This window comes from Perca fluviatilis, chromosome 13, assembly GCF_010015445.1.
Source record: "Perca fluviatilis chromosome 13, GENO_Pfluv_1.0, whole genome shotgun sequence".
In the NCBI taxonomy this organism is placed as follows: domain Eukaryota; kingdom Metazoa; phylum Chordata; class Actinopteri; order Perciformes; family Percidae; genus Perca; species Perca fluviatilis.
The window spans coordinates 15,366,267-15,381,329 of NC_053124.1; the positions used below are offsets into that span (position 1 = coordinate 15,366,267).

The window sequence follows — 15,063 nt, forward strand, 5'->3', positions numbered from 1 at the left end:
TCAGTGTTATATTTAGTATTTCTGGGTCATATACCTTTATACGCTTGGATTTACCTAAAAAAAAAAAGTTATGGAGTGCTGGACAGTGCTGGACCACTTTAAAATAAATTACAAGATTCAGCAAAGAGACTCAAACAAAAGAAATGAGCTGTCCTCTATGTTTCATCTAATTAAAGCCTGTTTCTACTCATCAGTCAAGGACACTGTGTTGGAAAACATCTATTTTTTTGTCACAAGAAACGCTTACATCTTATGTAAGAGCAAATTAATGTAAGTAATGATTAAAATAATGATGTTAATAAGAGGGTGTCAAATATCTATGGTGCACAATAGGTAGGCTATTATACTATATCAAACCATGACAACTTGGGTTCTGAAATGGATTTCACAGAGCTATTCACTCTCAGGGCAATGATGTATGTGCATGGTTGTCTTGGTAACAGCACTTGTGTATAGTTCATATACGTACACTTCTGCTAGCTGTCTGGATTTACCCTGCCGAGATGTGAGGAGCAGTTAACCATAGTCCTCATAAATCGACAGGAGTTTAAAATGCCAACACAAAGAAAGTGGAAGGAACCGGACATCCGGCTGAAATGAGGGACATCCGGCGGCACCTATACAATCCCGGAAGTGAAACGTCGTCAATATAGAGTATTGCTTTCATAAAATGGCAACTTTATTATTTCTGTATGTCTTTTATGAGATTAATAATGTTGACCTATGTTTTTTTTATGATATATAAATAATTAGCTACATACCCATGGAATAACTGCAACTGCATTGAGCTTCGTAAAATATCCCAGTGGTGCTCCACTCCAAATCCAAAACAAGACAGCTAACAGGTATGACAGAAAGTACTCAAAGGATGATGCACACTGCTTTTTTTACTGTACACATCCAACAGATTAACACTTGACTGAGCTATTAGAAGGCAAGAAAGCCTGGAAAAATGTGCGTGTTAAATAAAAAGTTGGCCCACCAAAGAACAGTGCAGCTGGCACAAAAGTAGCCACTGACACATTCCAAGGCTCTACCGAATAACTCGCCAAAAGAGTCCTGTCAACATGTCCAGAGACAAATTCATCACTGCCAGATGAAACAGTGCTGTCGACAGCAGCCGCACTTTACTTCGTTTAAACGATGATAATGAATAAGTGGTTGCAGAGTCAGGCCTGTGTTTCCTTTCACAAAAAGCAACGGAAATATAAACACAAGCTTCACAATCTGACAGTTGCTGAGGGAGAAAACAGTGCATTGCAATAAAGACCACAACTGTGCACAAACTAACATGAGTAAAGTCTCACGCCTTCGTCTGGCATGTCCATGTCCCTGAGTGACAATCTACCACTTGCCAGGACAATCTCTCAACAGAACAGTTCTTAGTGAGACATCTGAGGTACATTCACAACTGTAAGCCATCAGCAAGAAATAATGTAGTGACCGCCATCTCAAAAGAGGTTAATGACAGAGCTGTTGCCCAAGGCAGCTACACTGCACAACACAGAGATGGTGTTGAAATGCTATGAACTGAAACAGCCATTTCTCAGAAATGTAACTACACTGAATATGAGTTTAACAGGCAATCAAACATTTCAGCATTTCAAATGAAAAGCAGAAAAGTAATATAGTCAACATTAAAATAAAGAAATTAGTAATATGTTGCAAAAAAAAGCACAAATATTGGAGGTAAAGTGATGCTTTCATACACATTTCACTGTTGAATGCACACCAGACTTTTAGCCATCCATTCTCAATAGCCCAATAAATGCAACAAACCTCCAATGACGGTAGTCAATTATGCTCTTAACCAGTATAATAAATCCTCATTTGAATACTGTTTTCTTACTGAGGATGTGTTTGTAACTATAACAGTGGCAACTAATATCCAAATGAACAATTCAACAACAAAACAACAAACCTCTACACCTCTGCCACCACAGCAAACTGTTGGTGAATAGTACAATTAACTAATCATAAAATAAGTGGAATTTGTAATTAAAGCATTTTTTTTTTATGAAAAGCAGTCTATCACACCAGTGACAACTGCAGGATGTGCAGTCAGGGGTGTATAAAAAAAGTAGTAGACCTCAAATATTACACACAAATACTGGCTGTCATTTATAAGCTGTGTTGAGTACAATAACATTACAATACCTGATATTGGTAGGGAGTATAAGCACTGTTTGAACGCCATGAACACCACAAACCACAGAACAAAGTATCAACCAGCCATTAGGTAAGACAGAACAATTGGAACACATTTAGCAAATCATCTTTATTTTCCTCCCTGTTGGTTTACACCATAGGGCTGAAAAAATTACTATATATAGGGATCCTTTTTACATGTTTTTCAAATATTTAACATTTTGAAAGCAAAATGAAAGCCTTAAAATAAGACATAAATCTGTAAAATACTGTGCTCAAAATACCAGGATAAATAAGCATGATGAAACAGGATTCATCTTTTATCTATTATATATCTCTTCAAGTAATGTCACCGCAGATTCTGTGAGCTGTGGCCTAATTCAAGTAAATCCACTGCTGTCTAGTTGTAGTTCATGTTGGGAACAGCACATACAGGTGCACTTCTCAATATGGCTCTTTATTGGCCTGAGCACTACAGGTCCAACATAGTATGACAGCATTGCGGTAGTAAAGAAGTAATCTCGGCTGTTGTGAAAAAGTATTTCATGATACATCAGAGTGGGTAAACCTCTCTCCAGAAAAAGAATGTAAGGCACATTGTATTTCTCAATTATATCATTACTTCAAACTTGTCTTTGTGGGTTTTCTTTCTGAGGGCTTATAGGTGAATATTTTACAACACTCTCATGATTCCTGAAGAAACCCTATCAATCATAACACTGGACTGGTTATAGTTACAGCTAAACTACTTTAATCCTCCTTCAATATCAATAGAACTCATACTAGACAGAATATTACAGTATTCTGTGTATACCATTTTTGTGTATCCAACATTAAATATGACATAAAACTCTAGCCCTAACAGACATAGACATTATATAATAACAATACATGTATTACTATTGTATACTTTCTACAATGGGTATTATACTGGAATTAGAATTTCCATTTACAGTAAATTAAATTCATTAAGTGCTTAGGAGACCGACCTGAAATAAACAAATAAAGATCAGTTACAAACCGGCTCCAGCAAAACAGGTCAGATAGGTAAGCGAATGAACCAGTTTGGACAAAACAAGGCTTATATTTGACATCGCATGTTCTCCACCAGTCAACCATATCACAGCAGCACGTTGCCAGGCAACTGAAGTGAGGGGAGACGATGTGGGGGTAAGAGGTGTGTGTGTGTGTGTGTGTGTGTGTGTGTGTGTGTGTGTGTCTGTGTCTGTCTTTTGTGGGTTTGATGAGAAGAAGTACACAGACACAAAGGTGCGCTGTAGTGCAGAAGTGCACAGGAAAGCTACAACTGACATAAGAGTGTTTGCATGTCACACCTACAGTAAGGTTACACAGGGAAAGGATAACAACAACTTTTTTTAATCCACCTTGCTGGACACAGCCTTCTAAACAAGTACCGTGATGAGAGCCTGGAGGAGGCGGGCTTGGAATCTATTTTCAGCCATTTGGTGGTTCTGAAGACAGCTTCCCATGATCATTATGCATATAACATACAGTAGGTCAGGCTGTGTCAGGGAGGTTTTGAAAAGACAAAAGCACTGAGTTTTTTTTTTTTTTTTTTTTATTGTGTGTGGGCTTGTGGAGGAGTGCACATGAAAGAAATGCCATACATTTTAGAGAGAGAAGAGAAAGAAAGATGTGCAAGCAAGGGCACTTAACCTTGATTTAGCTGATTCACTTCCTTTAGGAAAAGAAAATCACACACCTCTCCTTTCAAAAAAGAATAAACTGATTTACCTGCAAGAGATCAAAAACATGGTCAGCAATCTGTAGACCTGCTGTGCCAGAGAAGAAACAAACTACAGTACACACTCCTGAAGTAGAATCTATTTATTTCTCACATAAACACTCTTAAACAACTTGATGCACACATTTGTAAAGAGTAAAGCAACTATCATTGACATAAAAGTGGACAAACCTATTTCTTATGTATAATGTAAAGAGCCAGTTCAGTCTGCTTAAAGTGATGTGCTTTCTCACAACTGGTTTGCTGCTTTTCCTCAAGTTGTTAGTTACTGATGCCACTGTCAAAGCAAACGTCTTTAAACTTTTTTTTAAATAAAAATAATAAATGGGTGACAATTTGAAATGCTTTTGATAATTCAATTAATAGTTTAAGGCAATGCTCCTTTTAAATCATTATTACTTTAAATGCAGTTGTCGAGGGCTTTTACCAGACGGGATTTTGCAGAGGGACGTTTTTGATTATCTGCTCCCCATTTCGTGTTGTACTTTAACAGGCTTCATCATAAAAATTTGCCATGTGCAATGAACCTTGTTGTTGTCTTTGTCAAAGGCATTGACTGAGTCTCCATGGCATTTAGAGGGAGACATTTTTGTTGCAATTCAAACAGATTCCCCAGAAACACACAAGAATGATCTGAGCAGCTGAACAGAAAATAAAATCTAATGAATGGGGCATCCTAAGCCTGCCTCCGCCTACTTCCGCTCAATTTTCATTTCCCTTCAGTACTCTGTCTGGGTTTGTGGTATATTCTTGGGTTTTCTCCGGCCAAATATTTGGCGGTCCAATCAGCGAACAGATGGACTGGCTGAGAACGATGACGTTGAGGACGTCCGCTACAAAGATGCGAGCGAAGCAATTCGGTCTGTTGTGGCAACGGAGTTGGCTAAGGCTAAGGCTAAGGCTAGCGATGCTAATGCTAAATATAAGCCGATAGTTGTCGGTCTCCCCTCTTGTTGCACATGCACATGACATACATCACGACCAAACGTTAGCAATTGGTTATGGCAGATCCAGAGTGGCTCTAGGCAGCTCCAATAGTTTTAAACTTCAACAGAGAACCCGCCTTCAAGGAAGTTAACACTTGCCAATGGAGAGTGGCCAGACTCTCTGTACACATGAAATGTAAGAGAGTCTGGTAGGACCAGGCTAGGGGCATCCTGGCATGAGATTCAAAAATTAAACAAATAATAAAAAATAAAATAAAAAAACACTCTTCATGATATCATGAACAGCTGAAGTCTTTAGATGTCTATGGCTACTGTGACAGAGTAATAACAACAAACAACATGAGACCAATTTTCATCCATAAGAGCTGGGATGGTAAGATGCACAATGTTTGGCAGTAGATTAGTTTTGCTCTGTAATGAAGCTATCAGCAGCTATGATTAACTAAACACAAAAAGCCAGCCTAGAATCATGGCACTGCTTTACATGAAGAAGCAACAGCGTATGCATCCCCTCCACGGCCTCGCTAAATAGCCATTTTTCAGATATACAACTGCACTGAAGGTCAAAATAATTGGACACTGCACAAGATTGAGTGGGATGGATCACTATGGGTTACTGAGCTGTCGTTTCATATTATTGGGGTGATTTTTCTATGATGAGTAGAGCTAATGGCTTTGTGTAACAGGTAAAAAAAAAAAAAACAGCACTGAAAGGCTAAAGCCTCACTAGCAGCTTCTAGATGCTGCCATGTTCATCACAGCCTACAATATGACTTAGTGGAATTATCAGAATCAATAGCGTATTCCAATTGTCTGATATTTTTCAGTCTACGATGCCACCAGTTGGCAGGATGAATATAATTACTGTAACTACTGTAGTTCGTACAATATGAAAGAGCAGTGCAGCATATGATTCAGCCTTTACAGTCACCTTCTCTCCTATGAGAACCTCCTATGATTCGGAGTGTGAACAGTCCTATTTCCATCAGGAGAAAAGTCAGACAGAGAAGGGGATTGATAAGGAATGAGGCTGGCCAATAATGATGAGATGTTGATGTAAAATTAATAAGACCCTTTCACAATCAGAACCGACCTTTCTGAGTGTTCCCATTTCTCTTGAATTTTAAGTTGCATAACTAAGAGGCAAGTTCAGGAGGTCTAATGTGGCTCTAACATTTTCTTAACCTTTATTTATCAGGGGAAAAGTAGCTGAATAAGTTTACTCTTCTCCACAAACACCAAGTTTTGTATTGACACAATTCCACAATAATAACACATTCACTACTGAGCAGCTCCACTGGAGCAGGTGGGGGTCTAATGCCATGCTCAAGAGCAAATCAATGGTATTTGTTGAAAGAGAGGAAAGCCCCCAACCACATTCTCTATCGATTTGAAAGGGAACACAGGTAAATGTTTTACACTAGCCAGAAAAATATTGGAAACTATTCAATAAATAGTTATGATGCAAGGTCCCAAGGACCCTCAGAGAGGGACACTGAAGGGCATTTAAAATACTAAGAAATCTCAAAAAGGACAAGTTTTTAAACCCATCTTCAGATTTTTAGCATTTCTTTAAAACCACATCAGTCCAGTGTGTGTGTGTGTGTGTACCACATGAGCTACATAGACACATATTTTACATGGGTACTTCGGTTAGCTCTCCTCTTGACATTGTAGAGGCAGGTACATACTGGAAGTGTCTTCAATACAATAATCTACCGTAAGGACTAAAAGTAAGCAAAACACTTGATCTCTCCTTAAAAGTTTCTGCAGACAGGCTGCAAATGCTGTCAGCGACACAAATGAACTGTGTATGGGTGTTCACATACCTCTTCATTTGAGTGTGCGAATGTGTGTGGATGTGCTGCCCTATCAATCATGACACAGCCAAGAGTGTGCAGACACATGCCATCAATCTAAAGTTGGTGGGTGAGTGTGTGTGTGTGTGTGTGTGTGTGTGTGTGTGTGTGTGTGTGTGTGTGTGTGTGTGTGTGAGATCATCCAGGCGTAACACGCAGTGCTGGCAGGGTATCTATCAAACACAAGTAAACATTAGGATGTGTCTGTAACTACTGTACAGTTGCATGAGCACATTATTTCAGGGGATCCATGACACAGATTTCCAGTAAGCCTAATGGCCAACATGGCATCATGACTTTGCGTAAACATACACGCCACTTTCCTAAAGCCAAATGGCGTGTTATTGTACGCATTTTCAGCTATCCACGTGTATATCTACACTGCATACAGCAGATGTAAACACACCCACCACGTGGCCTTGCCACGTTGCGTGTTATGGCGAGAACGCGACGTACTATCGCGAGAACAACGTCACACGCCTGTTAAAAAAATAAACAAATAAATAAATAAAAATGGTTGGGTTTAGGAAAAGAACACAGGGAAAGGCTTTAGTAACAAAACAGTGACAAAAAATACGGAAAATAACGACAAAAACACGCTTAGGAAAACAATAAACGGTTGGGTTTAGGAAAGAAACATTGGGTAAGGCTTAAAAAAAAAAACCAAAAAAAATAAATAAATAAATAAACGGCTGAATAATCGCCACACGCGAACCCAGCTGTTTTACCCATCCGCCACCCCAACCCACCTCCTTGCGCAATACCCGTTCCTTTATACTACTCGCTACGGTGGAAATTCACTTGCAATGTAGGTCAATCGCGGCCGATTTGCGTTGATATACACGCTAAAATGTGATTATGCGTCTTGATAACACGCCAAAACGGCATACAAATTGATGAGATCAGTCTTGGAATCAGTTCAAAACGTAATTAAAACTAAAACTCTGTACAGTGTGTCTACTGCAAAATCAAACTAGCTTACCACAATAATAGCACAACGTCAATGCTTCAGCATCTCAACAGAAAACATGGAGTCTAACTTAATCATCCATTCCATGAAGGGGACCCGACAAAAGTAAATCACAGTTGTATGGACGATAAAACTACACCAAACACAACAACTACCAAAAACAAAGATGAGAAAATATGTAGTGGTGACCACGATCTGATCTAAAGAGCCGGAAAAACAGCTGATTGTTGCGCACCATTTTCTCTCACTCTCTCTCTTCACGGAGAAACAGCTGATCAACGATCTACTAGCATAAGTGTAACAGATTGTAATCAAATATATAAATGAAAATAGGTTGAGTGTAACTAATATTTACATATAGGCCTATACAGATCAGTCTCAGGTTGAAACTTGTAGTTCTGAAAGTTAAGTTGCACAACTTAAGGTAATGTTTATGTATGTTTAAGGTATGCCTTAGTTTGAGGTTGTTATTGCATTTCAGAAAAATGTTTTCTTTAAAAACAATGTAATATGGCACTTAATATGTTTAGTTTTTTGAGAGATGATATTGTAAGCAATGTAGGCAATACAAATGTTGCTTTTTCCGAAAATTAAACCAAACTATTGTATATTATTGCTCTTCAATAAAACAAAAGTATTTCTTATCCGAATACTCGATTAATCGACAGAATAACTGGTAGAATACTCGATTACTAAAATAATCGATGGAAAATTTAAATATAAGAAACTTATATTTAAATATTTGATTCAGCTCCTACACTGAAAACATCCTGCCAGCCAGCTTGAATGGAGGCTACCATTGACCCCCTGAACCATTGAACCCCTAGCTCTATAAATTGAATATTTCTTTCCTAACCGGGGGTAGGAAAACATGCATAAACAAAAAAACAAAAAAGAAGCAGGATGCAGGGGAAGAAGAGATGAGAAGAGAAGCAGAGGAGAGGTAGCACAAAGGTAAGAGGTAAAGGGCAGGCCATTGTACATATAAGCACAACTGGCAATGCTCCTAGTAAAAGCTATGCAGTCAGACAGCAAGGAGCTACAGGGTCAGGGAGTAAAAAGAAACTATGACAGCTGACATATCGGGAGAGACTGTAAAGAAACAAATTGTACCCTGTGATCGGATAACCTTCACCTATACCTCTGTATACCCCTGTACACTGTAGGTCAGACTGTAACAGCAGTCACAGCCCCGGGGGGGGGGGGACGACGACGACTTACTCCCAGCAAATTAATGATGAATTGACCAAGTTATGGCTTGCTGGCCATGCAAATGTGATTTATTTTGAAGAGGAGGGAAAGAAAAAGACAGAAAGGGAACTGAGGCGTGTGGGCCAGTATGGAGAGCCCAATCAAAAAGTGCTGCTACAGCAGTGCATTGGTTCTGTATTGTGAGCAAGATTAATTATCTAATAGTGAGTGGCTACAGTAGGATATACTTTCTCTGATTTACTTTCTCCTCTACACCTTTGTTTCACTCTATTAAGGAGAATCTGTAGAACCCCTTGTCATAAAATAAGGTATTTTTGCTTGGCTTCAAGGCAATGAGAAAGCTAGAGGCATACTGTAAGTAACAAAGTGTGTGTCATATGTCCTTTCATCACAGCACTCTGCAGGTGGTGTTTTTGTTCTTTAATAAGTTTTCACTGAAGAAGTTAGTCTTCACACTGGCATCTAACAAAGGGAACTGAACCTTGTCTGGCCAAATCTGGCTGTTAAATTTGCAGACAGAGTGGGTGAATAGTGGTGGAATAAACTGACAACCTACACACCAACACACACACTCTCATCTCCTTACCGTGCACAGGTCCTTGTACTGCATCTTCTGGAATTTGGTATCAGCGTTTCCGGCACATAGCTCCACATATCCCAGCACCACTTGGAACACCGTGTTGTGGATGGCCTGGGTGAAGTGCATGTGCAGCTGGTCCATAGCAGTCTGCAGAGAGAGCCAAATACACTGTTGTGAAAACAATTATGTTAAATGGCACTGCCAATGTGGATCTGTAAAAAAAAAAAAAAAAAAAAGGCAAAACAGCAGGGAAATTGCAAATCAAACTTCTTGGAGACATGCTGTATACCTGATATTTTGAATTATTTGCAGACATATTATGTTAGCTACACAATATGGCATGAGGGGAAATGGGCATAGCTGTCTCCTGGGAACTGCAATGTTCAAGTCCAAGTGAAAATGGGCAATTTTGCCTCTAGTTTCCATATTTCACATCGCTAAAACCAGCTGTTTGCTGTGGAATGTGTCATTAATTAAGCAAAAACCGCAAAGAACAAATGGAAGAGGCATATAACTGTATGGCCATGTATGGTAGAGCAGCTTTAAAAAAAAAATAAAAGCACAACTTATTAATGGCAAAGCAGGATTTCTTCATTGAGCATTAATAATCAGGGATTTCATTTTGCATGTAAATCCAAACATGCTCTTAAACCATGATTTAAAAAAAACCTATAGTATAATCTTGCTCCACCATACCGAGCTCTGTTAATGCCTTCACAATTCAAGTCTGTTCCCTTTTTCTCTAAAGTGACATTTATGATCATTTTCTGTTTTGCAGCTCTCACCCACAGTCTCGCTATGGGACCCTAGTGAATTGAGGACACCAAAGTCGCAGGAGACGTGGGCACGGTGTTGAGCAAAGCCCCATAGTGTTGCAGTGCAATGAGATTGTTTTACTGCAAGCTCAAGACCACAGAATGTTGCCCTCCATCCATTCTGACTACCTGCTGCCACTAATGCAATTTAAAAATTTCTTTCACTTCATATGTCCAAAAAAACACCATGAAAATGGCTGGCTGTACAAAGCATGGACTGTAGAAAAGAAAAAGGAAGGCAACTATAGCAACTCACATCTTAATAATCACCATCTTCAGGCATAATTATCAATCAACGGAAAAAGCAAATCGACTCATTGTTCTGCAGCTACTTAAAAACAAATGCAAATGGTCTGAGGTGGTATGCTACTGTATGTCAAGACCCTTGTGATGCCAATTACCTCTTGGATGACACAGTTCATTTATGTATCCAACTGAAAAGTGTCAGATTAAAAGTGGTCATTTGTGCATGTGTGTGTTCACTTACTGCAGTAAAAAGAAAGACTGCAGTAAAAGCTAAGATTCAGACAAAGATCATAGCTGACTGTGAGAAACACATATGCAGAGAGGGTGTGAAGAACTGATTCAGTGCATGCAAAAGAAAAAAAAGTAGAAGGAAAGCAACAACAAGCCCTTAGGGGCAGTGACAAGAGGCAGACAAGAACAACTCTTTAGTTAGCTTTTGAGTCTGAAAATGCTCATTATAACAGTAATAACAACACTTCATTCTCAACAAGCATTGGTGACTCAGTTTCCACCTCAAGGATGTCTTCAATGTCAAGAGACACACAGCTTATTTATTACCATCAACATTGGCTTTTTGAATAACAATGACAGAATATGTGCGTTGTGTGCGAGTGCCAGGATAAGAATGAGGCTCCTTTTGGTTGCTTGGGTCAAGAGTCAATTCAACAAGTTATTTTTCTACTGTAAATCAGCAGTATTGTAATAGTGCTGCCAAGTGTAATGTGGAGAAGGTGACATAACTTTATTTTATAATAACAATAATAATAAATTGAATGTGTATAGCGCTTTAAAAAGGTACTCCAAGGCCGTGATAGGTGGGTTTTGAGTGTGGTTTTGAAAGAGTGAGGGAGGGAGAATGTCTGAGGTGCTGGGGGATTGAGTTCCAGAGGGAAGGGGTGACAATGGAGAAGGCCCTGTCCCCCCAGTTGGTTGGCGTCAGCTAATCTGAGGATGCAGATAGGAGTAGGTTGGTGCAGGATGTCAGTGAGGTAGGAGGGGGCTAGGTTGTGGTGGGCTTTGTAGACGTCTATGCCATAAATTCACAGAATTTACACTGGCAATATAACATTTTAAACCTGTACAGTAAAATGCCATGTTTGCAGAACATGGCATTCATACGCAATGTACGTACATATTAGACAGGCAAGTATATCCATCCATTTACATCCATCTAGTACAATCTGGCCCAGCTCCAACATCCAGCATAACCCTTGGGCACTAAACCCTCACAGGCTTTTTACATATTACATTTACCTGTAGGCTCAGCGAAAATGTGCGAGTGCAGGAGGTGCAGCGGCTCAAAATGCTGAATAAGGAATGGAAAAGCATTTGTGGAATCCCAAAATCCATATAAACTTAGCCGAAAGGTGTTATTTTCAGACATGGCAGCCTCATCATTGCTCAAAATGACCGTGCATAGCTGAATGGCTACTCATTTCAGCTATAACTGGGCCACAAATTATCCTACTTGTTGGAGTAGGAAAGTAATAAATATTTCAAGGATGACAAAGATTATGTAAGCACAACATTTATAATTCCAATAATATACAACTCAATTCATGGCTGATTACCCATACCAGAGAGCACTGGTACACTGGAGGAGGGAGTTGGAAAAAAAATAGCAGAAAGGATAAGATCAGGGAGGTGAGAAAGGGAAGAAGAAATACAAGTCAAAGCAGAACAAAGAGATCAGGGCCAAGTGAGATGTTGGACATGGTGGTGGAGTGTATGGGTTATTAAAGAGAGAGGCCCTAGCATGAGAGATTAACACTTTCTCGCCAAAAATATGAGGGCTGGAATGGGATATGAGGAGTGATGAGGAGAGTAAGGAAGAAATCCCCTAATGATAAAAGAGAATATCTGTGTCACTTACATTCTATTATATTTCTCTTCAGTCATTTTTAACAGAAACTACAGTATTGTCTTGATGTTGTTCTTAACATAAATGTTCTACAGCTTTAAATAAACAGCAAAAAATGTCACAATCAAACATGTTTTCACCGTATCGCCTCAGCTGTTTAAATTTGAGTGTTTATTTTATATTATTCAAGGATTATTATTATTATATTGTTTTGGAGAACTCTGTTCTTTCTTGTGGGTGAGTTCTGTGGGTGTCAGTTGATTGACAGTAAGCAGAGCATAAGGTAATCACAAATGATGGCATGCATGCCCTGTGGCCTAAAATATTTTCTTCTCCAATGAGGAGACCTTGAATTCATTCACTGGAGTGAAAACAACCCACTGAAGCAAGAAGGGTGAAAAAAAGAAAAAGAGAAACTTCAATAAACCAAATTACATTCTCGTTTCCCTTGATGGTTTACAAGCTTGTCTGTGGGAGATTTTTTTATACTGTTCAAATCTAAATGGTGGCAAAAGGTCAAAAGGAAGGAAACCGAAATGCTGACTGAATGCACACAACCCTGAAATAAAGTTAAGGAGAGGAACAGCCAGGATGAACATTCAATCCCCTCCCAAAAACTAAATAAAATAAAAGAAAGACAAAGAGTCAAACAAAAGGACATACGGCGTAAGTGATGACAACAACTGGACCATCACATCCAGTCATGTTTAGCCATTCCCCGTGACCCTGTAGACATGGCAAACCACTGACCTGTGTCTTGCCCAGGAGTGTGTAGGCAAGCTGGACCTTGGTGTAGTGGGAAACATCAAAGTGCTTACAAGTCTTCGACAGGGCGACATCAAGCTGCTCCTGGAGCCAGAAATAGATAGAAGACAAAAGGAAAAGAAAAGAGAAGGATTATCAACGTTAAGACCAGGGATTTAGATATAGATGTGCAGATGTTTAGCTACCACACGAGGCCAAGGGCAATTGGATGGATGGATGGGTGTGTGTGTGTGTGTGTGTGTGTGTGTGTGTGTGTGTGTGTGTGTGTGTGTGTGTGTGTGTGTGTTTGATGACGTGATGCAACTAGAAAACAGTTATTGAAATTAAGGGATGTCACACACCAGGCTGACGGCCAACCGATGACATCTCTATTGTGTAATGCATTACACACAGTATATGCTGTATATGTTACACATACATACACACACAAAAATATATAATACATACATACATATATATAGATATATACACATACATAATATATACACATATATACATATACATATATACATAATATATACATATCATATATAATAATACACACATACACGTAATAATAATAATAATAATAATATATAACATATATATATGCATTAATAATAATATACACACAGTAATAATATTATATTAATAATACTATTATGTATATACTGCAGCATAATATGATATGTATCACGTATAATAATATATATGACTATTATGATATTTGTAATATATGCATATGTATTATGTTATCGTTCGTAATATTAATATATGCGCATATTTAAACTAGTTTATAATAATTTATTTAATATATATCACTATATATAATACTATGTAATAGTATTATGTATGTATATATATATGTATACGTATATGTATGTTTAATATATATTGCATATCATGTATTATGTAATTATTTATACCTATGCTAATAGATATGTACTATAATAGTATGTATTGTAATATGATCGTAATAATAATTATTAATATGCTATATATGCCGTATTAATATTATGATTATGTATATATAGTATTTTTTTTAGTTTATTTTATATGTATAAGTATTTTTATAATTTTATATATATTTTATTTTATTAATAATATTTAATATACTAATAATAATTGCGTATGTTGTTTGGTATTATTTAATTATTATACTTTAATTGTATGCTATTCTATTATTATATATGTATTGCCGTATATTATGATGCATACGTAATTATGTATTTGTATGTTATGCTAGTAATATGCGTATATTGCTATTGTACTATTATTTGATATATTTGTATGCTTATGCGTATGCGATTTTTAATTGTTTTAGTTTATGTATTTGTATGGAAGTATATTTTTTTTTATTGTTTTATAGTTGTTGTTATTTGTGTTATAATATTTTTTTTTTATGTAGATATTTCGTTTTTATGTATTTTTTGCTAGTTGTTTTTTTATGCTATTGTAATATAATATAATTATATATATGTATGGTATATGTATGACGTTTGTATGTGTATTTGTATATTTAGTTATTTATTAGTGCTTTATTGTGTATTTTTTTTTGTTGTTTTATATATATTGTTTATGTATATTTATGTTATGTATGCTTTGTATAGATGCTAGTTGTAGTTTAATAATGACTGGTATAGCGTACGTATTGTATGGTATATGGTAATATAATATATGTGGTATTACGTATGTTATTAGTATTATTGCTTTTGTATGCTCGTACTACTTGTATTATTATATATGTGTTATATATTATGTGTTATTTTTTTTAATTGTATTTATGTTTGTATATTTTATTTAATATATATTATATATATATATTAGTTACTATCGTAGTATGTGTATGTCTACATAAGGTAGTATGTGTATGTAGGTACACTAATAGGTCGTACGTAATAATGCGCATGGGCGGG

At 37.3% G+C, this 15,063-nt stretch overlaps 1 protein-coding gene across 2 annotated transcripts in view; it reads right to left on the minus strand.

Annotated features, from left to right (window-relative positions):
- The window catches only part of vps50 (VPS50 EARP/GARPII complex subunit), a 133,803-nt gene that overhangs the window by 65,955 nt on the left and 52,785 nt on the right, over positions 1 to 15,063 (minus strand). For both annotated transcript variants that reach the window (XM_039820298.1, XM_039820297.1), the window contains exons 11-12: positions 13,154 to 13,252; positions 9,488 to 9,628 (exon numbers count right to left, since the gene is read on the minus strand). In XM_039820298.1, coding sequence (XP_039676232.1) covers positions 9,488 to 9,628; positions 13,154 to 13,252 — 240 coding nt within the window. The remainder of the gene's footprint in view (positions 1 to 9,487; positions 9,629 to 13,153; positions 13,253 to 15,063) is intronic.